General features: G+C 43.1%; 1 protein-coding gene across 2 annotated transcripts in view; it reads right to left on the bottom strand.

Moving 5' to 3' along the window:
- The window catches only part of AIG1 (androgen induced 1), a 210,018-nt gene that overhangs the window by 31,542 nt on the left and 151,417 nt on the right, over window positions 1–27,059 (bottom strand). For both annotated transcript variants that reach the window (XM_045843124.1, XM_045843123.1), the window contains exon 4: window positions 11,062–11,177. In XM_045843124.1, the coding sequence (XP_045699080.1) occupies window positions 11,062–11,177 (116 nt within the window). The remainder of the gene's footprint in view (window positions 1–11,061; window positions 11,178–27,059) is intronic.

Below are 27,059 nucleotides of genomic sequence, written 5' to 3'. Positions count from 1 at the left end.
CTATATGTCTGAGGTAGGCAGTGTGTGCCTCCATTTCTCCTACTTTCCATAACCCTTATCGATGGCATGGGCATTGCTTTTTTACTTCTCTTATCCTGTAATAGACTGTCAGCTCCTTGAGAGCAGAGCAGAAGCACCACACGTTGTTTACCCCCTGCACCTAGCACAATGCCTGACAACTGGTCGAGGTTCAAATAACACTTCTTTGAGAGAGTTAATGAACTTAAAGTCAAAGTTTTGCATGCATGTTTTAGACCACCTTTTTTCTTCCTATTTCCATCTTATCTCAAACAAAAGTCTTTTCAGCTGTAAATTTCTTTTGACTCTTGGAGGATCTAGTCTGGAGCAGATGTTTCCCCACCTAAGTTGTTTATTTTCGATCAGTTTTTATTTCACGCCTCCCACAACTGCAGCACTGCTGGGCACTGGGAAGGCACCCTGTCCCTCCCAGCTCTCTCAGAGTGTGGGAACCCTCTCCTGGAGTGAGCCAGGGCAGGACTCCGGCCACTTTAGAGAAGGTCACGTAATCCCTCCCATTAGCCACCAGAGAGTACGTTCTGAGCCTTCGACCTGCTCTCATCCTCTCAAAGACAACTTGGAGCCTTGCTCAGGAAAATGAGGAGGCTATAATTTGGCTAATAATCGGATTTCCTTGACTTGAAATGTTTTTATTGCCTAAACTGGGTCATCTCTCATACAGGATGTCACTCTGGCAAGGAATGCGTCTGTGAGGTTCCTCCTACAAGTCTATCAGGTTCAGTGGGCAATTTGAATGAATCAAGCAGGTGGGAGAAGAGACAATAAAGTTAAAATTCAGTATGAGAAAATAGATGGTAGAAATATTATAAATAGTTCATATGGTTACAGTTGAGCCCAGAGGAAGGTATATATAATTGTTAAATATATATAACACATATAATTTAAAAAATTTTCTACTTCAACCGCTCGTATTTAAAACTTATATACTGTCACAACTCCTTTTATTAAGCATTCTATATTAAGAATATTTTCTCTGACATGTTGATTGATGTGAAGCCTAAGGAAAATGTGCTTGCATTAACCCTTAGAAAACGCTAGACAAAGAAGCTCTCTTTATTTTCTTTAAGATCATTTCAAATGCTCACCATTTTCTTGCTCTAGACAGAGAAGGAAGGGAATTTGGGTGGCAGACTTTGAAAAAATTAACCAAATAACCACATAAAAGCAACAGTTTTTATTTTTTAACTCCCTAGGTAGACATGAATGGGGGATTAGAGTGATGTACTGCAGCAAAGCTAGTTCCAAGTCTTGGGAATGAATGAAGGCCTCCCTGAAAAAGAGATGCGTGACTGAGATTCGAAGGGTGAGTAAAATTCGGAGTTCACAATTGTGGGAGATGCGGCTGGGAAGGAGGGAGGGCTGGGTAGTGGTATGGAGAAGGTGAAAGCTTTGAAGTTGGAGGGAATGTATTGCTCTTGATAATCAGACAGAAGGTCACTGGGGCTGGGAGTAGTGAATAAATTGGAAGAGGAAGAGGAAGATGAAGATGGAGAGGTCGGCAGGCTCAGGTAATGCAGGGCCCCATACACCATGTAAAGGAATGTTGAACTTTATCCTTAGAAGCAATGGGAAGGCATCCATAGTCTTTGAGCAAGGGAGTGGCGTGATCATAGATATTTTTAAAAAGATCACCAGGATGGTAATGGGAGAACGCCAGTTCTGTTGAGTGGTTCGGGAGAGAAATAGCTGCAGCTGGAACCATGGTGTTGGCAGCAGAGAAGGAGCTAAGTGTCAGACTTCTAAGGTCCTTTGGAGGTACAAGAGCCAGAGATTAGTGAGTGACTGACTGTACGTAGGTCTAAGAGGGGTGGGCTGAGAATGCCTCATAGATTTCTGGCATGAACAACTGGGCGGCTGGCAATGCCAAGGGATATAGTTTGAGGGTGTGATTGGGAAAGCAGGTACCATGTGAGTTTGGTTTGCAGTTGCTAAGTGTGAGAGCCTTGTGAGCAGATTTTGGGAGAGAGCTCTGAGCTGGAGATCCTGGAGGGCAGTGGTTGCAGATACGGAGTGAATGGGTTGACCCGGAAGAGTAGGTAGTAAATGAAGAGGACCTAGGTTAAGAGGGTGGATCTCAGGTTAAGTATTCTTACCACAATAAAATTTAAAAAATAATAAATAAAAAAGAAGACGACCTGGAGCTGAGCTCCAAAAAGCTCCAACACTGAGGTTTGGGTAGAGAGGGAAGAGCCAGCAAATGATGCGGAGGGGGACTTTGAGAGCTGTGAGGAAAACAGGGAGACTGATACGTCATCTAAGTCGGAAGAGAAAGGTTTAGGCAGGAGGTTGTTTCAGAATCGAAACTGCTAAAATGTCAGTTGAGAAGAGGTCTACAAAGCATTCAACAAATTTAGCAAAACAGAAGTCACCATGAGGTCAGCAAAGGTTTTGCTAAAATAATGAAGCTTAAGCCACGGCAGAGTGGGTGAATGATAATATTAACAGAGGACTCACTCTGTGCTTAGACTGCCCTATGTGCTTTATATATATACTAAAGATCAGCATTATTTTAGTCATCACAACAACCTTGTGAGGTAGTACTCTTAATATACCATTCCAGAGAAGAGGAAACACAGGCACAGAGAGGTAAGGTGATATGCCCAGAGTCGGACTGCAGAAGCAGAACGCAGGCTTAGGCAGTCTAGCTCATGAATCTAATTTCTTGATGGCTACACTGCCCTGTCTCTTTAGTGTGTAACTGGGGGTAGAGACAGTGTAGACAACTCTTTGGAGAAACTCGGCTGTGAGTAGGAAGATAGTGCTATAGCCAGGTGTAAAAGGGGGTGAGGATGGTTCTAGAGGAGTAGTTAATTTTAAGGGGGAGACTAGGACTGGAGTGTGTTTGAATATGGATTGGAAGGATCTCATGGTGAGACTGACGTTACAGGAGAATGAAGTGATGATGGATGGGTGAAGGGCTGGGAGGGGATGGAGCCAGAGTACAGAGGGAAGTGTTACCTGATGGAAGGAGTAGAAATTCTCCCCCTACTGTCACCGGAAGCCAAGAGTGGGTGGGTGCAGAAAGGATGTTTGCAGGAAGAAACCGAAAAAGTTACACAAAGCCTTTAATATTCTCCATGAAATAAAAAGCAAGGTCATCTCCTGAGAGCGCCTGGGAGAGGGAGGTGGAGGGGAACAGGCAGAGCTGGCTGGAGATGCACAAAGTGAAAGTGCCAAGTAACATCAAGGACACAAGTGGCTTCAAATTGGTGGTTCCAGAAGACGACCGGGAAAGCAGCAGCAGTGCTGGTATGGATGTGCGGTGGGGGTGTTGGGGGGCATGGAAAGGATCAAAAGCACACAGAAAATGACTCAGAGGTCATGTTTAATAACGTATGGGGAGTTCTAGTTCTTCATCTTCTCCCAGAATGTCTGAGAACCCTACTGTTGGGTGTAGGAGAAGGTGAAACTCAAAATAATACATACTGGACATTGAGATAAAGTATGTGCACAATAAACCTTTTCTGTCCAGATGAAGTCCTAAAAACACGGACTTCATCAACAGTCAGGGGGACGCTCTGAGGCACCTAGTGCAAGCCACACTCCGGGCAGCAGGCCCTCAATTGTCCAGATAGATGCCCGCTCCTTAGAAAATGAGGAAACAGTAACTCACGCTCAACAAAGTGGTTGTAAAAATAAGCAGATTAGAATAATGGGAAAGCAAGGACACTCTCACTTGTCAGGGGGAAAGCAGAGCTCAGGAAAGACCTGAATATATGAACCATAAGAAAATTTCAGAAAGCTCTTTAGCATAGGTTGTAAAAAGACACAAACCCCACAAAGAAGAGAAGAGAAAAGGAAGATAAGGGTGGTAGGGAAGAGAGAGAAAAAGACACGGGTATTTCTCATAAAGACAAAGACTCCTCTTAGGGAAGAAGGAAATTGCTATTTTTTTCCCGAGTTCCCTGTAAGCTCATTAGTCCTCACACCAATTCTGTGGGGCAGGCATTACCTCCCATTCTGAAGGTGGTAAAAATGAGGCAAAGAGAGGTTAAGGAATTTGCTCAAAGCCCCTAGGAAGACGGGAACTGAGCAAGGACTGCCTGACGGCCAGGGTCTGGACCTCAACCTCCCAGAGCAGGTTAATGAGTGAAGAAACACGCAGAAAGGTGCTGAGTTTAGGCTACTTACAGCTGAACATTCTTATTTAAAAAAATATATTTGATTGATTATGGTATTACAGTTGTCCCATTTCCCCCCTTCACTCCCCTCCACCCTGCACACCCTCTCCCACCCACATTCCCCCCTTTAGTTCATTTCCATGTGTCACACATGTACGTTCTTTGGCTTGTACATTTCCCATACTATTCTTACCCACCCCCTTTCTATTTTCTACCTACCATCTATGCTACTTATTCTCTGTACCTTCTCCCCTCTCTCCTCCTCCCACTCCCCTGTTGCTAACCCTCCATGTGATCTCCATTTCTGTGGTTCTGTTCCTGTTCTAGTTGTTTACTTAGTTTGTTTTTGTTTTTGTTTTAGGTGTGGTTGTTAATAATCGTGAGTTTGCTGTCATTTTACTGTACATATTTTCTTTTTCTTAGATAAGCCCCTTTAACATTTCATATAATAAGGGCTTGGTGATGAGTGTTCTTAGCATATACACAGAACAACAATGGTTACTATATACTATTTGGTATAATGCCAATTATGTGGCAGGCATTTTATACCCATTTTCTGGTTCTAAAGTATCATCACCCTCTTTTTCAGAGGGGAAAACTGAGGCGGGGAGAGAATAAGTGATTTATCTATTGCTGCTGTAACACATTGACACACACTTTGTGGCTTAGAACAAGACAAATGTATCTGTAGGTCAGAAGTCCAACGCAGGCTCTAGGGACTAAAATTAAGATGTTGGGGAGGGTTGTGTTCCTTTCTGGAGGCTCCATTGGAGAATCTGATTCCCTGCCTTCTCTCGCTGCTAGAGGCAGCCATGATTCCTTAGCTTATGGCCTCCTTCCTCCATCCTCCAAGTCAGCAATGGCTGTGTGAGTCCTTTTCACATCACATGTCTTTGACTGGTCTCTCACGGCTCCATCTCTTTCTAAACACAGCTGGGAAAGGGTCTCCCCTTTTAAGAACTGGATGATTAGATTGCGCCCGCCTGGATAAGGCAGGCGAATCTCCTCACCTCAAGATCTTCAATGTAATCCCATTTGCAAAGTCCCTTTTGTCACGTGAGGTGACATTCACAAGTTCTAGGGTTAAGACGCAGACACCTTTGTGCACCATTATTCTACCTGCCACACAGCAAGTTAAAAAGGTGTGAGAAGGACTGAGCCTGGAGTTTGACTTGGACTTGGCCTGAATTAAACAGGAAATCCTGCCGACTCTATCTTCAAACTATACCCAGGACCCTTCTGCTTCTCACACTGCTATTCTACCACTGTGGTCCAGGCCATGTCATCTCCCACAAGTGTCACTTCTATAGCCACTTAACTGCCCTCCTGCTCCATCCTTGCTCCCAATCCATTCTGTGTTGAGACACAGAAATCAATGTGATACTTTAAAAACATCTCAGATCAGATCAATGTAATGCGCAAAACCTTCCAAAGACTCTCAATTTCATGCTGAATTAAAGACGCAGTCCTTACAATGGCCCATGAGACCCTACAAGATCCTCTCTCCCTGCCAAGCATCTCTGTTCACTCTCCCCCCACTCTGTTCCAACACACTGGTCCTCTGTTTCCCTTGAACAAACCAGGATATTGCTGGAGCCTTCAGTGGAAGAGGGCTCTTCACTTTCATTGTGCCCCTCTCTCTCCAGTACCTTGGGGTAGAAAGGGAGGGCATATCCTGGTTCTGAGATGTCTCTTCCCTGTTGTTCTGGGAGTGGAAAATGGGAGAAGGATGAACAATTCCTGATATCACTGCCTGTAGTTGTACAAGTAGTCTCCCAGCTTTCTCTGGTTAATACCAACCTCCCACTGGTAAATGCTGTGAGGCTGATGCTGAGACGTTCCCTTTTGCATGGGGTACATATGTGTGAGGTGTGTAGGCGTCTCCGAAGGGCTCCTCTATCTTGACCTCTTCTTGAACACCCCCAGCTCCTGTGCATGGCAGTACATGCCACAGTTTCTTCCTGCTGGGATACCTTTGCCCTGGGACTGGCCTTCCTGGATGGGCCATCATCAAGACAGCTCAAGCCCAGTGATGTCCCCCAATAGCAAAATAGATCTATAAGAAACACCCGTCATTGCCGCATACAATGGGATATAGGCTGCCCTCTCTCCACTCTGCCACGTCCTTCCAATGCTCTGTAGGAGGCGCCCGGATGGTGGACAAATCTGCTTCTTAAATTGGATCCTTTCTCTCCCCTCATATTTACCAGGGACTCTCTTGGAGCCTTTTACTATGGGCTTTGGTGAGTAGGGGAGACATTTCCTTCTCCAATGGCTTCCCTAGACACAAAACTCAGGACTGCAAAGACCCCCTCTCTCTTCCCCAGCGAGGCTGCAGAAAAGTGGGGAAGGTGGGCATGGCAAAAAGTATGGATGGCTTTCATGATGGGTAAGGGAGCAGGGTCCTTGGGCTGTCTCTTATCAAATCCAAGAAAGATCTCTTTTCAGCTCAAAGAAACATAACCTATCACCTTACTCTTGCAGCGTGGTCCCAGTTCTCCGATGGCTGGAAATCAGGAAAACTTTCACACACTGTTACAGATGTAAGAGTCATCTGGGTAGACAGTTATGATGGAGTGAAACGTTCAAGTTGAACAGGGGAAAATGTCACATGCTGGTCACAGAAAAACTGCATGCAGGCCAATTTGTATGTAACTGGTGAAGAAGTGTTCAATTACACAAGGAGAATTTTGATGTGCTCTAAAAATTATTTTTGACAGTCAAGAGGGTACAAGTTTTATGTTAAAAATTTTACTCATTCATGGCTCAAAAATTCTTTCCATGGCTTTTAAGTTTGTGTACACTTTTATTTTTAAGAACTGCTTTCTGTTTTTAAGATAATGGGTGTTTCCAGCAGCAACTTGAGGAAACACAGAAAAGTTTCAACAAGAAAAAAATCTGCAATTGCACAGCTGAGGGATAATCAAGTTTAGTGAGAGACAGGACTCTGATTTGGGACAATTTGGAATTACATCACAAAAGAAAGATCACTTTATCTTGATTTTACTTTGTTTTATTTTCTGGGTTGGGAAGTTGTGCAGTGAACACACTTGGGGTGATAACATTTGGAATATGGAATTTAAAAAGATTAGGGTTCCGAGAAAACTGAAATCTGTGCTTTGATTTAAAGAAGTTCATTGCAGTGGCAGAAATATGTATCCATGAGAAGACTGTTCCGGGGCTCTCTTTCCCATCTTCCTGAATGCTGACTTGCTCCTGACCACGCTGTGCAGTCAGTGTCTGCGTGTATTATGTATTGTGGGAGGTCCCTGAGATCTCCTGTGGGCTCTGATTGGGTGAGAACCGCTGGGGAGGGGGTGATGGTCAGAGGCTGCATGAAGACTCCCCAGGACAGCGGAGACTCACTGTTGAACACAGTGGCCACCAGGAGTCCTGCACCAGGCACGGGAAGTGAGGGTGTCCTGCTGTGCAGAATTTGTCAACTAGGGTGACAGCAGTCAACATTCCATGGTCTTAAAGCTCTCTGTTTTACTCAGCCTCCCTTCAAGATTATCTGATGATCCTTTTAAACTTAAAAGAACAAAGGTGATATTTTATATCCTGGTGGGGTGGATTTTTAAAGTGAAAAGTGTATGAGTGAGTGAGGAAGAGTAAAAGGAAGAGAAAGGGTTTAACATGATTGGAACTAAAGTTCTGAAATGCTTGATAAAAAAACACTATGCGCTCTTGCTACTATTCACTGAGGAGTTTCTCAGAACTGCAAATATAAAAATAACAATAACAATAATAGCAAACATGGAAACTTTTTACTGTATGTTGGCATTGTTCTATGGGTTCTACATACAAGTAACTGAGTCCTCATGACTGTCCTGGGAAGTACACACTATCCTTACCCCTGTTTTATACCTGAATGAGTCAAAGCCCCTAAAGATGAAGTGGAGGAGTCTGAATTAAGTCCAGAAAGGGGCCTTAACTCTTAGATATGGCTGGTTCTGGTGTTCCATTGCTTCACTATAGAAACAACACTCAAAACCCACTTAATTTGTTCACCCGTGGGGTTGTTCTTCACACGAAGAGGCAGTGGAGAGAGTGGTTAATTGTATAGACTCTGCAGCTACACACCAGGGTGTGCATGCACTGTAGTTCTGGCAACGACAACAGCAACCACCACAGAAACTAGTGGCTTTTCCTTGGGCAAGTCATATAATGCCTCCAAGTTGTAGTTTCCTTATCTGTAAAATGAGCCGGGCAATCCCCATCTTGAAGGGTTGTTTGGGAACTCAGTAATGCCTGAAAAGCACTGGTGCGGCTCTCAAAGGTGTGGGCTCCATTACAATGCCTTGTAAGTGCCGTTGCACTGGAAACCAACAGGTCCCCTGTGTCGTAAGACAACGTGGATCACCCCATTTATTCAGGAAATCCCACGAAGAGGTGCAGAGGAGTGTGTGTGGAAGCGATGGAGGAGGGAGGTATGCGGGAAAGGAGCCCACCGTAACTGGACAAGGAGGTGTTTGCACCCCAGACCCCTGCCTGGGTAAGTGGACAGAGAAGTGTGAGGAGCTGGAAGTGACCATGAATGGAGTCAGAGATGATTTTAAAACATAGAGCTTGAGTGGGACTGATGCAGGGGCTGGGAAATGGAGCCACAGAGGGAGGAGCGCAAGGGGCTCCAGGCTGTGAGCGAAAGTTCTGGTGTCCCTCGCTTTCTCAACGCTTGCTATCCAAATCCAAGCAGAGAACAGCTTCAGACAGGGAGGGAGAGAAAGCTAGAATCAGAGCAAAGCAGACGGCCAGCCTGGCCAGCAGTCCCAGGGGTACCGATCAGCTCAACCATACAGGGACCAGGGAGGGAGATCTATTTATTGTATAACCAGCATGTGATAAGAGGAATGCTTTCTTCCACCTGACATGAGATTGTGGAATGTCTACTCAGGACCCTCATATGCTATCAACAGATTTTATATCCCCAAAACTTCTGCTGGTCTGTCAGCCCTGATATAGTCTGAAGGAGAACAAAACCCAGTACCTTTTTGATAACCATTAAGATCCTTGGATTTATATAATGTGGCATGATGTGAGGGACACTGTTTAGGTCCTGGCATAGCTGTAAATGCCTAGGACGGAACAATAACAAAAAGTCTATTCTGAAAGCTTTCTCAGATGTATCTGAGAGAATGTGCTGGTTAATGCAAATACGTGTCCAAACAAGCACTGGTTTGCTTAGGGAGTACACAGAGCTGGCAAGCCCCACTTGGCGTGAAGAGCATGAGTAATGCTTCATTTTAATGAGGGATCTTGGGGGTCTATAATGAAGACGATGTGGTACAGTATTTCCCACGTGTCTCTTTGGAACGTGGACTGATTGTACCCACAGGGGGAGAAAAACCATCTGAAAGTACGTAGTGCTTGAAACCTCTGGGGCTCTACAAGATTCAGATAATTTGATGGCATATAAATGAATTCATGGAAATACACCCAGAGTTCCCAGAGTAAGGAAATTCCCTTCCCATAGGTAAGCAAATATGAATGCAAAACGATGAGAATGTATTTGGGGGGAGGGAGGAGTGAAAGGAATTTGCTGCTTAAACAAATGTTACAGGCAATTTCAGGTATGTTGTGAACATTACAGCGTCTTTGGAATAATTGTGTAGCTTCCCCACATGGCTCTTCTGAAAGACATGAGTCATCCCACTATCAAGTTCATATGTATAGAGTACATACATTCATTTTCATGTTTAAGATGTAATTTCACAGTCACTCTTCACCCATGAGCCCTGATCCTTTGGACCTTTTCTATCAGACAAAGTTCATACTTACATTTTGGGTGGAAAAAAGATCTAGACGGCTACTACGGAACATTACTGCACGTTTGTGCTGAGGTCTGTAGCCTGGATGTCCCCTTAGATATAGCCATAGGGCACGACTTCCTAGAAGCGGATCCCTCTCTGTTCGGATCTGGGGCATTATGTGGACATTCTCACACAGCTTGTGAAGTACTGAACTGACCTTTACTTTATATTTCTGGGCTGGCCAGAACAACACCCTCCATGAACACTGGGCCTCCCAAAGAGCTCCAGGAGTTTGATGGGACTGGAAGAACATTATTCAGTACTTCAGGCTTAAAGGAAAGTCTGGTGACCCAGAAGTCAGGACAAGCGAGTCCTGAGAGGCAGAAATACTGGCGGGGGAGACCCCTTCTGTGTATGCTAATATATCAAAGAGGACTTGGAATTATAAAGGGACATTAGAAATTTTCTCTTAAGATAAACAATTTTGAAACATTAAAACATGGTAAGAACTGCAATTAATGTGCAATAAACTCATCAGGCAAAACCTCTTATTGAATAAATTTGGCGTCTCCCACTTGGGACTTATTCATACCCAAAAGACCAATTGGAGATTTCTTGTGATTTATTGACTCCAATTTTAAAAACCAAATCCATTAAGTGGACGCAATATGTAATAACTAATTCTGGAATAGATTTTAAGCTGACTCAGGGAAATGTACATTTTTCACTCGTTTCCTATGAAGTTTCGAGTCACTTCTCTAAGAGGTCATTTCTTCTGTCCTTATTTGCATTCGCCGCAACTCCCCCCTTCCCCAACAAAAGCAACAACAAAAAATCCCAAGCAAAAAAGCCCTTAAGCAATAAAACTGGTGTCCAAGAAAAACATTTAGTTTGAAAAAGAGTTGAAAAATGTAGCCTTGGAAGAACCACTGCTTACATGGGATTGTTCAACAAATTCCTGTTGTGTGAGGTTTGGCATACACTTTCTAAAAATATAAGCATCTGGGGAAATGAGACAAAGCCCAGGTCTTGGACCAAATGAGGCACGCAGTGTGAATCTGTTAGTGATTATATCCATAATGAAATATGTGCCCAAATTTAGCAGTGCTGAATCTAATATGATACAAAAGCCCAGCAGGCACTGTCCTTACCATAATATATAGCCAACAGAGAAGGTACATATGGCGGTGAGTCCGCTGCTCCTGCTGGGATACGCGTGGTGCGATGTCCTCATCTCGATCAATATAAAGGGCAAAACTGTGGTGTGCTGAAAAAGAACAGAGGCCAGGTGACACAGATTCTCATCATCGCCCCTCAGTAGCTGTTTTGTCTCCAGTCGGAGAACGGACAGTGTAAATCCCCAGAGAAAGCGAAACATCAGAGAGCTGAGCATGGACATAAAAGCATGCAATATGTCTATTGCTCCATTGGTATTTTTCTTCTGTTTCTTAATTTTTGAAATTTTACTTATGTCTATAAAAAGACATTTCTATAATACAGAAAGATGTATAAGAGGGAAAGTGGAACATGAGAAAGGAGTAAAAATAACCAGTGTTAATATCAGTGTTAATATTTTGGTGTATGTCCCTACCCCCATTCATATTATTTATACACAGTCAAGATCAAACTGTGTGTGAATTTTGTTTTCAATTGTAGCATGAAAATTTTTGATATGCCATTTTAAAAACCCCTCTAAGAGTATCAACCCTGACCATTGCTGCTTAAAATTCCACCTTATAGATGTACAAAAATTTATTTCACAAGTCTCTGTTCTTGAACAGTAAGTAGTAAAAAGATTTTCAAATTTTCACTTATCAAAAATATCATGGTATCAGCCCTGGCTGGTGTAGTAGCTCAGTGGATTGAGGGCCAGGCTGCAAACCAAAGGGTCGCCAGTTCTCCCAGTCAGGGCACGTGTCTGGGTTAGGGTCAGGTGCCCGGCATGAGGTGCACGAGAGGTAACCACACATGGACGTTTCTCTCCCTCTCTTTCTCCTTCCCTTCCCCTCTCTAAAAATAAAGAAATAAAATGTGTTTTTTTAAAATCATGGTATCATAGTAAATATATTCTATACAAGCCTTTTTATAAATATCTTTTACATAAGTCTTTTTATGAATGTCTGAATGTTACATTTTTTTCCTATAGTCAAAGGCTATGAAGATTTTAAGGATGTTGATATATAATGTCAAGTTATGTGTGTATCAGCAACAAGTTAGGAGTAATGCCAAATTAGTTCCTAGGAATAATGTACCAGTTTGTACCAGCAGTGTGCAAGTTAGGTATGGTGTTTGAAGACAGAATGTAGAAAAGCTGGGTGGAACATCACCACTTGCTTTTCAGATCCAGTGGCTACTCTATATGCTCTGTTCAGGAGGCCAGGTTGGGGCCGAAATTGGGTAGGAAGAAAGGAAAGTCCAGTGCTCTTGGTACTGAAATTTGGTGGACAGATATAAAGGACAGAGAGCTTCTTGGGTAAAACTGGGTCAGGGTATAGATTTACCTTCTAATATTGTAGAGTTAGTTTCCCAAGAGTAAGAAACTGGCAGAAGAATAGAATTGTCAGAAGTAAGAATTGATCCTATTTAGTAACCCCATAACAGCTGTGAAAGAATCTTCATTCTGCCCTTGCTCTATTGTTTGCATATTCAAGGAAAAAGCAGGAAATTGAATGATATGACTTTCAAACTCTCGTAAGTATTGCAGCGAAATGGAGTCAGGTTGCAGATAGGCCTGGCCGGGAAAAGACATGGTGGGGATCCAGGTGAACATTTTTGGAGGAACTTACTATTTATATTCTAGAAAAAAAAAAGAACAACAGGATTTTGTAAGAAATATTAAGGCTGGAAATTCTTTGCCTTAAGCATTCTTCTCTAGATAACTGATTGGACAGTCAACATATTAGTAGTTAGAGCTTGGTATTCCCGGAGTGTCAGGTGGGTGAGTGCACAGTTGGGTGGCTTTATATTTCTTTATCTTTTGTTTCTCTATTATTGTTTTAAAACAGTATAATTAGCTCTGAGGGGAGCCATGCAAAATGTGTTAATTCAGAGACAATATGCATTTTAAAGATCTATTTTATTGTGGGGCTTTTTTTCACTATAACCTAGTCACCTCAGATGACACTGGCTTGGAATTTCACCAACAATTTCAGCTGCCAACAATAGTTTTACAATGGTGCATTCATGTAAAATTCAAATATACAGCTAGCAATAAGGCCAAGTCTCATCAAATCTCACGTAGAAGAAAAATCCATGCAAATAAAATATTTACACTGAAAATAATGCTGACTCTAATGGCTTGTGTGTGAGTTTATAGAAGGACAATATTATTTTTGACTTGTTATTACTAAATAATGTCCAAATTCTCTCTCTTCATTTATTGCTCCAAAGCAAGCAGTAAAATAACCCATTTTTCTATAGAGTTATATAGATTCAAATAACAAATCTAACAATTTTTAGTCATCGAGTTATCAGTACTTTGCCTGGCTTAGTTGCTCATTATCAAATGTCATTACCTAGAAGTGTTAGAATGTACTTTGATGATGCCAGGCAGAAAATCCCTTTGAAAAACAAATATCTTTCTAGATTACTTCATCCCTGGCACCATTACCACTAAAAAGGAGCTACTTGTTCCATCAGTGACAAAACCAATGACAAAAGATCTTGTTGTGCCCAGCTGTGCCTGGGCCTGTCTGGCTAGCGGGAAATCTCAGGAGAAGGTTTTTTCTGTATCAGGATAACAACTGCTTATCATTAGGAATTTCTGGGCACTAAAGGATGCATATCTCCTTCTCTTAAAATGTATCATTCAAATTATGTTTACCAATAAACAGCGTATATTAACAAAAGTGAAAACCATGCAAAGTATTTATAGCAAATATAAATGTTGCCCTGTGGGTAGCTAAAATTTTATGAGTTTGAAAAACTGTAAAACTCTAAAGATGGTCATGCTTAATCTCTAAGAGACCTTTATTTAGAAGCTGAGTTATAACTCAAAATCTGTAGTGACAAGAGGGATAATTGTTTAAGAAGTACAGGTACAAAAAATCCAGATTTTTCTCTACTCCTGGCAATACTGAGCTGAAATGACTCAAGAACCACAAAAGACCACCAGCTGTCCCCAAATGATAATCTCATGTTTTACTCACTGTGGTATTTGTAGCACTTAGACAAGAGCCTGGCACACTGGATCAATAAATATTTATGGAGACGATTTATTTACTCTTCAAAACAACATCTTAAGTGGGAATTATCAACTCCATTCTGCAGATGAGGTACTAATGACTTGAAAAAGGGAATTATCCTGCCCAAACTAACAGAGCTACTAAGTCTGGAGGTAAGGTTCAGACCAGTTCTGTCTGTCTCCAAATCTCATACTCTGTTTTCTACATTAGAATTATATCTTTAGAAGATACGAGTTAAATAATCTTTGACACAATAAACCTGTGGAAGTACATGATTGTACATTGCTTATGTTGCTTCTCAACAGACCAGACCTATTTTTTTTTGTTTAGCCTCAAAATAAACAAAAAGGTCTTCACTGTAAAAAAAAAAGTATTTTGCTAAATGTGTCTTTCCCCCCTGTGACATATAAACATTCTGAATAATAATACCCAATAAAATCAGCTGGCATACAGTCAGAACTCAGCGGTGCAAGGATAGTTAAAGATGGTGGGAGGCAGCCTTTTCGGTTTTGGGCTCAGAAGAGGCCAAGGCACGACTTCCTCAGTCATCCTGCATTGGGGTTCCTCTGGCACCAAACGTCCCTGTCATGTTACCTAAGTTCCCCCCAACAGGGTCCAAGTCTTAACACCTGAAGTGCAAGAGTGGGGATTTGGTGCCGCCTCTGCCCTGGCTCCCAGGATCGGGTCCTTGGGTCTGTCTCCAAAAAAGGTAACAGGTGACTGGGAGGCTCTGAGAATGGCAGTGAAACTGACCATTCGGAACAGACAGGCCCAGACTGGGTGGTGCCTTCTGCCTCCACCCTCCCATCAAAGCCCTCCAGGAACCAGACGTGGAGAGCGGAGCGAAGACCCATCCAGCAGGGTGGAAACAGCTCTTTGGATGCGTTGTCAACATTGCCTGATAGATGTAGCGCTGATCTGCAGAGCCAGAGAGCTTTCTGGAACCATGAAGGAGACTGGGCCTGCCTGGTCTGTTGGCTGTGATGTTGATGGCCACCACCCTCATGACATCATGGGCAACACCCAAAGGGTGTGATGGAATGCCTGGCTACTTAAGAACTGCAGAGGAAAACATTTCAATAAAGGATCATTTGACAACTAAAAAAAGCAAACCCAGGAATGATCTGTTTCTATTCCTCAAACCTTTTGACTTACAGTTTTCTCAGGCAGGTGTAGATATACTTTGGATAAACAAAGGGATAAAGGCTGGTTGCCAGAGGGGGCTCTTCAGAATTGCATTGCACTGTTTTCTGCAGCATATTATCAATACAATTGCCCAGCAGCTGAGTTACTGAGGTTTGACTCTTTTATTTTATTTATTTTTTATTTTTTTTAAAATATTTTATTTATTTATTTTTTAGAGAGGGAAGGGAGGGAGAAAGAGAGAGAGAGAAACATCAATGTGCGGTTGCTGGGGGCCATGGCCTGCAACCCAGGCATGTGCCCTGACTGGGAATCAAACCTGCGACACTTTGGTTTGCAGCCCCCGCTCAATCCACTGAGCTACGCCAGTCAGGGTTGACTGTTTTATTAAGTGGCCAAGTGAGATGAAGGGTTGACAGCCCAAGGAGGAAATCCTTGATCTCCCCTATAAACTCCGTGTTAGAAAGTACTGGTCTAGGATGTAAGTAGTTATCCCAACCCATGCTCAATCTTCCTATTGCTGCTGATTTTAATGAGACTGTATTTGGAAGATTGTGTCTAAAAAGGAAAGCCCAAATCTGTCTTGGCCCTTTTTTATCCTTTGTGTTTTTCTTAATAGGGTTTGCATAGGCTTTTTGGTCCATTTATTGATTTACATTTATTAATATACACATTAATATATATACATACATTTATGTTTCATACATATATGACATGCTTTAAAACATTATTTTAAATATATTTATATAATGTGGGAATCTCCATGGGGCAGTAATGATCAGACTATCTCCAAGAACTGACCAGCAAATGTCTCCCTGCAGAGGGGATCCACCAGGCAGTGTCGCCTCTGCACAGACATGCTCAGACCTGAGCAGAGGGCTGGATTTGAGAAAGGACCCATGGTTTCATTATGATGGAAGGGAGATGGGATAAAAAAAAAAAACTTTTGAAGAAGTAGATCCAAAAAAGGAAGCAGCGTAGAAAGACCGGGAAACTGGCATCTGCGACCCAGCTCCGATTGTGCCCGCCTCATTGTAAGACTTCAGGCAGGTGCTCGCACATTTGTGAAGCTCAGTATTGGTCTTTGCAAAATGAGGAGGTTGGATTAAATTCATGCATGTCAAGCTTCAGTCATGAGGAACTACTGTTTTCAGTTTTGCTATAGCGCATACCAGGGCCACATATGCATTAGGCGTGGTAGACGCAGTGCCTTGGGCCCATGCAAACGTTCTAATTTCTTTTACAATCAGGAGGAAAAAATTAACTTTTAGAGTTGAAGATTATATTCATGTTTTTACCAATGCAGTCATAAATGTTACATACAAAATATATACATATTTGTATATAAACACATTATATAAATATATTTAAAATAATGTTTTAAAGCATATCATATATGCATAAAACAAATGTATGTATGTATATTAATGTGTATATTAATAAATGTAAATAAATAAATGGAGAAAAAGTCACAAATACCAAGTGCTTAGGCCTAAAAAAGTAAAAAGTCAAAATTCAGCCTATTACATGCTGATTTTTTAAAAAATATATTCTTACTCTCAATTTTTTTCTTACATAAATGTATTTAAAGGGAAATGTATGGAACTTAGAAACTCTCATAGACACAGTATCATTTGTCATAAAAAGAAAATAACCACCAATACAATGAAAAGTAATTGATCTTAATAAATATTTGCCAAATATGTTTGCTGTTAAAACCTGATTCTGAGGTCCGCTCTATACGTACTAAGTAGGAGTATTATAAAAGTATTAGAGGGGCATTAAAGACATGCCAGCATGACACAGAGACTCTGCTAAGCAGAATCAGGAGGACCGAAACATAACTGAGAGGGAATTACCTCCCCACTCTGCGACTCAGCACTGTGTAGCGCCGGGTCTCTGTGCCCCATAAATCATCTCGCATGTCATCAGGGCACACGGCCTATGCACTGGAACGGATGATCGTAAATTGTCGTTGTGCTTCTTAACTGCTAAATTGTTTGATTTATGAACAGATGGCCTTTTACCAGAAAAATGGAGAGACGGATGAGTAGGAAGTTCAGGTACTTATGGAGGAATTTAGTGGGCTATGGCAGGATTAAAGAAATGGATTGACACCGCACAAGGAGGATCTGGACTTGCTATGGGAAAAACATTTTGATTGCCTGTGATAGCAAGGGGTAGCCTACGAACTAAAGGAAAGTTTTAGAATAAACAGAATACAAACTGTGCTGTGTGACGATACGAACTCAGGCAAGTAGGGTGGGTGCATTAGGGGACCGCTCAAGTTCACTTCAGAGTTCGACACTATGACCATAATCAGAGTGTACATTATGAAAGCAACACATGAGATTTGAAGACTACACTGAACTGCTATTTCTCTGGTCTTTCTCCTTTCTCCCCAATATTTTTTTAAATAGGAGAGTACTGCTCCCCTACCATATGAACACCAGATACAAGCAGTTTTCTTCCCTGGAAGCAAAACCAGGTTTTGAATAGTGAGGTGCACCAGACAAGCCCCTGCATAGCCGAATAACAAGAGAGCTGGCAGCCCCCAGTCTACTTATTTGCATCCGTGGGACCCAGGCAGCGCTCCGGGAGTGTTCTCCGAGTAATGTGAGCTTGTTAGAAATGAGATTGCTGGGCCCTGCTCCCAGGGTGTCTGGTTTACTGGATGTGGAGTAGCGCTGCTGGTAGTTCCCATGTAAGCAGACCACGATTCTTGCCTTCATGTTAGTCAGGGTACCTAGGTTTGCCTATATCCCTATGACAACTTTTGACCATAAAAAAAGGATGGCTGTGTGCGAGTGCCTGTGTGTGCGCAGGAGGCGCGCAGCCACTGCTGCATTGCTGTGGGCGCCAGGATGCATCCAGGGCTAGAGATGTGAGCGGAGCTGCCTGGGGGCAGGCGGTGAGGGAGAGCTCCTGCGACGTCCTGACACGTGTGCAGGTAAATCACAAATAAAAATACACGGGAAACTCGCTCCAGCATACAGACAGTTGTGCACTCCAGATCACAACTTGAATATGTCATTTGCTTTTCCCCCCTCTTAATCCCCTCTAGAATAAAAGGGGGTTAAAAAAAGAGAAATTTTTAAACTCTATAATAAAGCAAGAAGGAATTTCAAGTTTGAGGATAATGCCCATTGTATTAGCAAAGCATGATCGAAAACGACAGAAATGGTGATGTCAGAAAAACTGGTGAAGATTGTAAAACGCTGTCGACTCCTCACTTTTGCGAAGCTCTGGGCTCTCCACATAAATAGAACGTTTGGCGAAAACAGGGAAAGGCGGTGTTGGGTGGGAGCGATTCCTCAGTGGATGAGGGGAGGGGTCAGTGACATCCCTGGCAGCTTGGAGACAAACGTGAGGCAAGCTCTCAGAAACCTAACTTTTTAACTCTGAAACCTAATTTTTTAACAGCATTTTATCATACCACCAGAAACTGTGATTATTCATTTTACTAATGGGTCAGCTCAAAATTTGCAACCCTTCTTCATTCTCTTCATAGGACAGATATTTTAGTGCTTTAAATGACAGGGAAATACACGTCTTAATCACTGCGGTTTCCAGGAGAGTTCCCTTGTCATGTGCCTCCCTCTCCTAGGGGCTGTGGTGCTGGTTAGAGTGTGGCCGTCGATGCCTGTGCAATAGGATGCATCTCCCCGGAAACTGCCGCAGCCTTCCTGGTTCTGTCTTTTTAGAGTGGTGTTGGATACCTGCTTCTGCTGGCTGTCATCAGTCTGAGGTGCTCTGACGTACAGGCATCTCAGAATCAGGTTAGAAGCGTGATCCGGCATCAGAAACTGAGATTCAGATGGAACCAATATTCATTGAGTGCCAGTATGTTCCAAGCACTTCCAAAACTCTGTATGGGAACAATACTAAATTTGGGACTCATCCAGTCCTAACATTAGTCCCAACAACTCTTAGGGTATGGTTTTAATATTTAGGCCCAATAAACCAAACAGTAACCTACATTAAACCAAGGCATGCATATCTTTGCAATTAAGAGCAAAGGAGGTGTCGATTATACTGAGTGAGTGGCACCATTTTACTGGTCTATTATTTTTGCATTCGGAAAGCATTTGGACTTGAGGGCTGTTAATGTCTCTTGCTGAACCTTCCTGATGACAGTGTCCACAAGGTACTAAGGGTCTGTGTGTCAAGAGGGGCTCTGGTCGGGGGGAGGGGCTCTTTTTCCATCCAGCAGTGTCAGCCACCAAAAGGAATTTTTCTTCTTGTAAATGTGATGCCAGAGATGTCCCACGTGGTATCTTAAAACCTAGCAGTGACTTTAAAGTGATTTAAAGGTATTCACTTCTTCCGTGGACAGTTTACAATTCATACTTGTGGTTCTCACAGAAGAGCACCTCTGATGACCGCCTTCAGACACCCAAAGGATTACAATGTGATGAGATACGTGCAGACGGGCGGCCCTGTGATGGTGCAGTGGGCTAGTCAAGGACAATGGTATGCAGCAGAAGACATTGAAATTGAGTTGGTAAGTGTGACTCGGACTTCACCAGCAGAAGAAAAGATAAAGGAAGGAGTTTATTTGCAAGGCTTCCAATGAAAAAGGTGTGAAGGCACAGCCTGGGCCTCCGAGGGGAGTGTTACAGATGGCGGACATGAAAGAGCATGGAGAATTGAGTTCAGATAGTTGACAAAGGCATAAGCCCAATCAGAGGGCTTTCTTATGCACTTGGTCCTATAAAAAAGCAGAGGTACCTGTACAAGCTTAAGGGGTAGAGACCCCTCCTGTGGAGTGTAAGGCATATAGAGGTGGGAGAAACATACTTGGATATTAATAGAAAGAGCAAGCTGGAGGCAGGGTGGAGGATGGATTAGAGAGAGGAAAGATTTATCTACCAATACACCCCTCTTTCCTTCCTTCCTTCCTTCCTTCCTTCCTTCCTTCCTTCCTTCCTTCCTTCCTTCCTTCCTTCCTTCCTTCCTTCCTTCTCCCTCCTCCCTCCCTCCCTCCCTCCCTCCCTTCCTTTTCTCTCTCTCTCTCTCCCCTCCCTCCCTCCTTCCCTCCCTCCCTCCCTCCCTCCCTCCCTCCCTCCCTCCCTCCCTTCCTTCCTTCCTGCTTGCTCTTTCCTCAAGGAAGGGGCTCGATTCTCTCCATGACTTTTTTCTAGGTCTTCCTCAGCATCCACTCTTCCCTACCTCCCTGCAGCCTCCCCACCTACAATTTCCCCCTTTCTACTCTTCTTTTCTCTTTTACTTGAATACATGCCACAACACAAAAGCAACAAAGGAAAAAGAATAAAAAAGGAAGCTAGTCTTTAATTTTGGCAAATTTATATTTGGCAGATAAACATGTAGATATGACTTCTTCCATCCCTCTGTGTTTTATGTTGATTCATCTGTTATTAATTTATGTGCACAAATACTGAATATATAGTAATAAAAATAGCTACCAATATACAGTCAGTTTGATACTAGGTATTTTCCACCAGCATTGCATTTAATTCTCACAGCAACTCTAATGAAATAGTTATTTTCACCTTAGTTTTATAAATGAGGAAATAGAAGAACAGAGTAATTAGCTTGTCAGAAGTAATGTAGAATTAGTACACGGTGCAGCCAGCATTAGACCTCTGGTCTACCTGGCTCCAAACCTCTGCTTTTACCGAGTGAGACATGCTGCTTGCCAGGCTCGTTTGTTTGTTCATTCAATAAATGCTTCCAGTACTTCTACCATGTGCCACTCAGAACTCCAGGTACTTAAAATGTATCCCAGAACAGAGCAGACGATGATCCTTGCTCCCAGTAAGTTACTATTCTTGGGAATGCATTTCAATTAAGCTAGTACAAATTTGAATTCTCTGACCCCAGAAGAGAACAAATTCATTAGGGTTGCATTAGGATTACATGAGATCTTATGGTAAAAGTGGCTTGCACAGTATGTGCAAAAAATAATTCAAGTTATTTTTGTGAAATCTCTATAGAAGACACATTGCTAAATAATACTGTCTAATGTATTTACCGCATGCCAGGGACTGTAGTAAGTACTTTACACGGATTAAACCTCATTTACATCTCACGATACTTCATTGGCACAGATATTATTATTGATTCCATGTTGTAAAAACTGAGGCACAGAGCAGTGAAGGCAGTTGCTCAAGGTCACCAACTGGAAGGTGGTAGATTTGGGCTTAGGCTTGGGCATTTTGGCTTCTGAGCCCAGCTTTCAACCTATACCAACTCTAGAACATTTGGGAAGACCTGAAAATAAGGGAGTAGCCAGTGGAAGAATTGGTGTTAGGAAGCGAAACTCTCTGTCTTTTGGTCGTGCTTAAGAGAAAAAAAAAAACAGAGACTTTCTCTTATCCATACCATTCCATTTGGGAAGAAAGATTTCCTGGGGCTGAAGGATGAATAGCCTCCATATTCAAGTTTAAAATGAAGGCTATCAGATCAGACCTTATGCTCATCCATGGGCACCGAGGGCATCAGGGAGGCAGAGGGGCAGGAGTCAGAATAACCAGTCTATGCACACAGAGAGGCATTCTCTTCCTGAGATGCTATTTGAGCTATCTTCCTTGTCTTTTCTTGAGCCTACAATCCTTAACAGCGTTTTGAAAGCATTTTGCAGGGTGGGCTGGACGGCGGCAGAAGGGAGAGCCCTGGGGGGTGGGGATGGTAGCGGTAGGAGGCAAGGCAAAAGGAAAGGTAACCAACTGCTCTATAGTGAGTAAAACTGGAAGCATTCTTAAAGATCACGACACACTGGTTAAGTTTCAGGGACAAGGATAGAAAAAGGAAACTCATTTCTAGGGGCATGTTAAAATTAAGAAAGAAACTGAAGTATAAGAAGCTAGATTTTAATGTTCTATGCTGCTCAAAAATTATTTTGAACTCAAATGATTCTACTCATCCATATATATCAGCCTTCTCCAATGTCAAGGTATTCTTCTAAAAACACAATTATGACTATTTGGTTCTCTTCTCTAAAACCTTCTCAATATCTTCAGAACAAAGTCCAAGTTTCTCAGCATTGCCTTCAAAGGTTCATACTATCAGATTCAACGTACTTTTCTGAATTAACCTCATACCATTCTGTACTGGCGACGGTCGCCATTCCACCAAAAGGGCTCACGTGTTCATGCCTTTGCTCACACTCTTCTCTTACTGGATTCCCCGGATATTTGGGACCTCCTCTTTAGCATATACTTATGGCAAGGTTATTTTCAGCTCATCAAAAAATCATCCCTCACACTTGCTTGCACCTTCTCAGTTAGGCAAGGCCGTTGTGGCTGGTTCTAGTCAACAGTCTACTATGTACAAAGTGATATGAACACTTCTAGGCCGATGCCTTTCCAGCTGCTGTGAACTCACTTCCCCCGTCACAGTGACCCATAAGCTATATGTTCAAACGACGAAGCCACGAGATGGAAGCACCCTGGATCCCCAAGTCACAGCCTGGAAAGGGGCTGCCCTGGGGTCTAGTGGGCTGCAGCAGACAGTGTGGGGTGAGAAATAAGCTTCTGTGAGGTTAGTTCACTAAGATTTTAGGGTTAATTGGCCACCTTCGAATAAACTAGCTTATTCTGACTAATGCTCTTCCATATCATCACCCTTATCCCAGAAAGAATTAATCCCCCCTTTTTATGAATGTTCTCACTACATATCTACACTATGGTGCTTAATGCTGCACATATGTGTGTATATCTATGTTACACACATATGTGTAACATTATGCATATAATGGTATATTAATATGCTTTGTAATGTTCTAGTTAACAAGTGGGAAAGTGACCCTGATATGTTGGAAGCACTTCTTTAGGGAGAGGGAGCAAACCTCAGTGACCATTGTATTCTTAGCTCCCTGCACAGTGCAGGGAAATTAATGGGGGCTCAATAAACCTTTGTTCAAGGAACATGATATTATGACTTTCCTTTAAGTAAACCCTATTTAATGGGCAATTGATAAAATATAAGTTCCTGGCTAAAATATATAAATACAAATAATACACTCATCTTTAAAATTATAATTTTCTATTACAGAAAGGAAAGGGACTACTTTGCCCCAAACCAGATTTCTGTGCGATCAAGTCATCAAACTAAAAGCGGTATATTCACAAAATATAAAGGCATTAATTTTTTGAAGTGAGAAAATAGTAATATTTCCACTGACTTCTATCATTTCACCACACTCCTCTGTCGTGTGTCCAAGGAAATTTCGGTGATCCTAAAGAAGTTTCTTCACTGACTCTTCAAATACAAAGACTTCAAATGGTTTTGATTTACTCTTGTTTACGATAAAACAAATGATATTCTGATTGATTGGCAAATGTCTGCTAGCAGCAATAAGGGCAATTATGTTGGACATGAAGACATTATAAAATCTATAACCCAAACCTTTAAAGCCTGATTTGAAATGTCAAATTTGACTTATGAGAACCAGTTATAATCCTGCTTCATGCAAAAAGCATTAGGTTAATGCTGGAGCAAAGTACTGTTGCCAAGTGTGCCCTGGCATAATTAACCAGGGATATTTCAGAAACGGACGGTGTCCAAGAGGTTATTGATTTACTGTCACGACACGTTTTTCTCATGGCTGCCCCGGCGCGCTCAAACTGGGATGCGCTGGCACGCCTTTTTCAGTGACTCAGCCTCGGTCTGTCCTCTGGATTCTTGCACTGACATCTGCAAGCACTCACATTTGACAGCCTCAGGCCTGAGTGTGGTGGCTTCCAAGTTGATTAGGATTAGTTCGGAGGTTTTGGAGTAGTTTGAGTGTAATTGAAAGCAGAGAGCCAGAGAGCGACATGCACCCTGCAAATGGAATCATATTAACAGAGACTGTGCATGGGCATAACACGCATGCATGCAGATGCAAATATGACTATATCCATGCATACGTGTAAGCACATACCCATGCACACACGCAAACACATCTATGCACACACTCATGCAAACACACCTGTGAACACACCCATACATATAACCACACAAACACATCAATCAGTACGTGCTCACGCAAACACATATGTGTACACATGTGTACACACACACTAACACACTTAAGGAACAGGGAGCATTTCCATTTTAATCTTGAAGTTCATCTCTATTACCTGTTAAGCTAAATTCAAGCTCTTATGGAAGCAGTGTTTTAAAAAATATAAAGCAGCTATAACAGCTCTGTTTTACAATGATGCCATGACACAGGTAATGTTGTCAGTAGAAGCCCTGAAAGCACTGAATTGTCAAATGTTCTCTCAAAGATTACGGGGGAAAGTCCAGGGAGAAAGAGGCAAGTTAGTTCATGGCTCAAGCCTTTTCCTCTGTGGTCTCTTAATCAGAAGGCCACACTGATGGTTACACAATGTGCAGGTGGGATGATAGGTGAGGAGAGAGGCCTCTAAGAAATGGATGACATCTCTGTTACCTCGGACACAGTATATCACGTTCAATGCTCCTCTAGGTCTTTGTTCAAGCCTTATTTCCCTGCACATTCTATGTCTTGCTTAGGCTGCACTGATGATGATTATTTGGCCAACAGCGAGTCCAGACTAATCAGGACTCTAGTGACTGCATGGGCTCTGCTTGCTGCGAGGAAGGGGAGGGAAGACAGGGCTCGGAAGCCGTTCACCATCACGTGGCTATATGACTCTGAGCCAACTGGCGCCCTTCTGGACCTGAATTATCAGGACGAGTCTGCAGCAGTGGACGGCAGAAATTGTGTTCAAATCTGGAGAATTTGAGTCTGAATCCTTAAAGGTACATTTCTTCTGCAGCAGGCCCTTTCTTCCTCTCTTGCTGTGTGAACTTGCAGTTTCAGTATAACACATATACGGACAAGTGCACGAACAGTTAAGTGTCCGGAAGATGAATGTTCACAGACTGAACGCGCTCCCGTAGCCAGCACCAAGATTAAGAAACTGACTGACACAGGATACATGCCGCCCACACTATCTCCCTGGAACCTCTTCTTGTCACAACTGATCTCCCCTGCGGGGACCATCACTCTCACCTGGAACACCAGAGAGTAGGTCTGTCTGATTTTGAAATTGACATAAATGAAATGATACACTACGTATTTGTTTTGTTCCCGGCTGTTTTCCCTCAATATCATGTTTGCCAGATTCACTCACTTGAGGTGTGGACTTGCAGGTTTCCATTCTCATGGCCGTATGGTACTCCATTGTGCGAATGCAACACTGTCAACTCATCCAGTCTGCTGCTGGTGACACTGTGGTTCTTCCAGTTTAGTCCTTGAGGAAGCATGCTGCTATGAACACTCCTGTGCATTTTTCTTTCGGTGAGTATGTTTCATTTTTCTTGGGTACATCCCGAGGAGAGGAACAGCAGGATATGACCCCGGCTATTTAGCTTTAGTAGATAATGTCCAAGAGTTTTCCAAAGTGATGGCACCAATTTACACTCCCATCAGCAGTGTATAAGAGTTGCACTTGTTCCACATCCTCACCCTTGAGACTGTCTTTTTCCTTTTGGTCACTCTCACGCCTTTTCATTTTAGCCACTCTCATCCTTTACAGTATAATGTAATATTCCCAACACGCACCTTCGGATATAAGCGCCCAGGACCGTTGTAGTGTTACAGGTCAGGTTCCCTGTGAAGCAGACTCTGAGATGGAATCAGCTTGCAGAAAACTGATTAAGGAGTTTGGAAGATCCGTGCCCGCCGGTGGAGGGGGCGGTGGGGTGGGGTTGGGAGAAGGAAGCGTGATGCAGCAGAGGGTGGAGTGTACCTGCCGTGTGTCTCAACGAGGGCCTTGGCTGACCCCCCAGGAGCTCTGAAGAGGTGCCCCACGCTGGGGCCAGGGGGCCAAGTCTTTATCACCTCGTCAAGACCAGTTATGGGATGTGGACTGCCCCGGGGAAGGGGGTCTGACCAGTAGGACAACACTCTCTTCAGATGGGGGGGTGGCTCCTGGAGATGGCCTACGGTGCAGAGCTGATGAGGACACGGCTCCCAGCTGCTGGAAAGGTGAGTCCTTCAGCCCCAAAGGGGACTCGCGTGACACACTGAGGCATCCCCCAACCACAGGTGGTTTCCGTTCAAGCTGAATTCCCCTCACACTCCAGGCCTTGGCCACACAGTCATCAGTGTAGTCTCTCTGAACCCCTGTCTGTACACAAACTCAAGGGAGTACCTGCAAGGACAGCCTGAGGATTCACAACTGTACCGCAGGGCTGTGAGTGCACAGACACCAGCATCTGCAGGGACTTCGCACTTTCAGGAGTCGCGGAGCCGGCCGGTCAGCATATGGTAACATTCCTCACTGCTGCCTGATGTGGGGCCATGAAGCCAGCTACTGTATTTAATAAATGGTCATGCATGACTAATAAGTCTCCTTGACATGGAGCTGGATTTCTTATTAAACATGTCATAGTTAGTGAACACAATCATTTTTAAAATTCATTATCAATTTGTTGCTATTCAACACCTTCTGTAGCTAAGGCACACAGTAGGCCATCGAGTTTAGGTCACTGCGGATTTGAGGCTCTAGGAACAATGCCAGGTGTGTGGGGAACATAAAACTCTCATTCCCCATGTGCCAGTGCATTTTTTTTTAATTTTTAAAGATTCTATTTACTTATTTTTAGAGAGGGAAGGGAGGGAGAAAGAGAGAGAGAGAGAAACTTCAACGTGTGGTTGCTGGGGGCCGTGGCCTGCAACCCAGGCATGTGCCCTGACGGGGAATCGAACCTGCGATGCTTTGGTTCACAGCCCACACTCAATCCACTGAGCTACGCCAGCCAGGGCCGTGCCAGTGAATTTTGTGAGGGGTGGCTGGAAGGAAAAATATGCTTCAGGTTCCATATCCAGAGCACACAAATAACCT

The sequence above is a fragment of the Phyllostomus hastatus genome, unplaced genomic scaffold (genome assembly GCF_019186645.2).
Source record: "Phyllostomus hastatus isolate PE091 unplaced genomic scaffold, TTU_PhHast_1.1 phas_contig_40, whole genome shotgun sequence".
Taxonomy (NCBI): domain Eukaryota; kingdom Metazoa; phylum Chordata; class Mammalia; order Chiroptera; family Phyllostomidae; genus Phyllostomus; species Phyllostomus hastatus.
Note: the sequence above shows the minus strand (reverse complement) of the source record. Positions and strands in the feature narration are given on the sequence as shown.